This window comes from Cyprinodon variegatus, unplaced genomic scaffold (assembly GCF_000732505.1).
Source record: "Cyprinodon variegatus isolate N-32 unplaced genomic scaffold, C_variegatus-1.0 Scaffold183, whole genome shotgun sequence".
NCBI classification, from domain to species: domain Eukaryota; kingdom Metazoa; phylum Chordata; class Actinopteri; order Cyprinodontiformes; family Cyprinodontidae; genus Cyprinodon; species Cyprinodon variegatus.
The window spans coordinates 731,013-732,504 of NW_015150636.1; the positions used below are offsets into that span (position 1 = coordinate 731,013).

A 1,492-nucleotide genomic window follows, 5' to 3' on the forward strand; every position below is an offset into this window, starting at 1 on the left:
CAAACAAATAAAAAGAAGAAAAAAACTGATATTCCAGATGTGATGTCACCAATTGCTTATTAAAGTGGAATGATTGAGCTTATTTTAGTTAAAACAATTACAATAAAATAAAATCAAAGCTGAGTAAAAACCGTTTTATCCAAAGGGAGTGAATGATTTTACAGAAAGGCTTGAGTTGTTTAAAGTGTTGCAGCTCTGAGTTTCCCTTGTTTTTAAAGCCAAGCCACCATGCTTGCTGTTAACATGCTGAAACTGGTAAAGCAATGCCTGATTGTGTTTCTAAGGAACAATATGTTCCTTCATTTTAAAGGATCGTTTCCTCGGACGTGCGTAAAAGTTTGGCAGCAGGAAACCATATTTGCGCAACATGAACCTATCAGTGACTGATTAGTGGACTTTGATTGCTGCCTGCAAGCCTGTGAGTGAATTAGATAGTGGCTGATAGACCCTGCTGTGCAGCTGCATAGTTTGATGACATGTTTTAATAATCTGACCTGGAGAGGTGAGCAGCACTTTGGCCCCGCAGCAGGAGAAGCAGTGCAGCAGGGACTTGGATCTGATGTTGAAGTTGAGCAGAGAGGCCGGGCAGCCCAGCTTGGCCAAACCGAGCCAAGACAACACGAAGTTGGGCTCGTTTGGCAGAAACAGAGCCACCGTGTCCCCCTCCTTCAGCCGGGCTTCAGCCTGCAGGGCTCTGGCCACCTGGTTGCTCTGCCTGTCCACCTGTGCGTAGGAGAAGGCGCGCCCCTCGAAGTGGATGAAGACCTTGGTGGGGTGTCTCCTCGCTGCGTCCAGGAAACACTCCAGGATGCTGTAGAAAGGTTTGCGCTTCTTGTAGCTGATCAGCCTGAAGCTCAGCTTGAGGCTCCTCAGCATAGAGACGCAGTCATCCCAGAAATACGGGAGGAAAGTCCTGATGTACGCATAGGAGAGGAGGGCCAGGCCGAGCGCAGCGGTCAGCCACATGGACATGTCTGCAGGCAGGCAGAGCAGAGCAGGCAGGCAGAGCAGGCAGAGCAGAGCAGAGCAGGCAGAGCAGCTGGAGCCTCCCTCCGAAAACAGAAAGAAATGTGACAAAGTTCATGGGTTTAGTGGAGGGCGGCGCTCAGATCAGCCCCGCTGAACCCTCCCTCACCAGGGGGGAGGAGGAGGGGGGAGGGAGGCTTGTTTTTCCCACAACCTGCAGCCAGACAGATAGATCTATATGGATAGATCTATAAAAATCTATATAGATAGATCTATATGGATAGATCTATAAAAATCTATATAGATAGATCTATATGGATAGATCTATAAAAATCTATATACATAGATCTATATAAATCTATATAGATAGATCTATATAGATAGATCTTTATATATCTATCTATATAGATCTATAGATAGATAGATCTATCTATAGATAAATAGATAGATCTATTTCTTTTGATCTATCTATCTATATCTATAGATCTATCTATATCTATAGATAGATCTATATCTATAGATAGAT

General features: G+C 44.6%; 1 protein-coding gene across 1 annotated transcript in view; it reads right to left on the reverse strand.

Annotated features, from left to right (window-relative positions):
• LOC107087410 (very long-chain acyl-CoA synthetase-like) overlaps positions 1–1,033 on the reverse strand; it is a 22,152-nt gene extending 21,119 nt beyond the window's left edge. The window contains exon 1 of the mRNA XM_015378980.1: positions 495–1,033. Coding sequence (XP_015234466.1) covers positions 495–972 — 478 coding nt within the window. The 5' untranslated portion in view covers positions 973–1,033. The remainder of the gene's footprint in view (positions 1–494) is intronic.
• Positions 1,034–1,492: the final 459 nt, after the last annotated feature.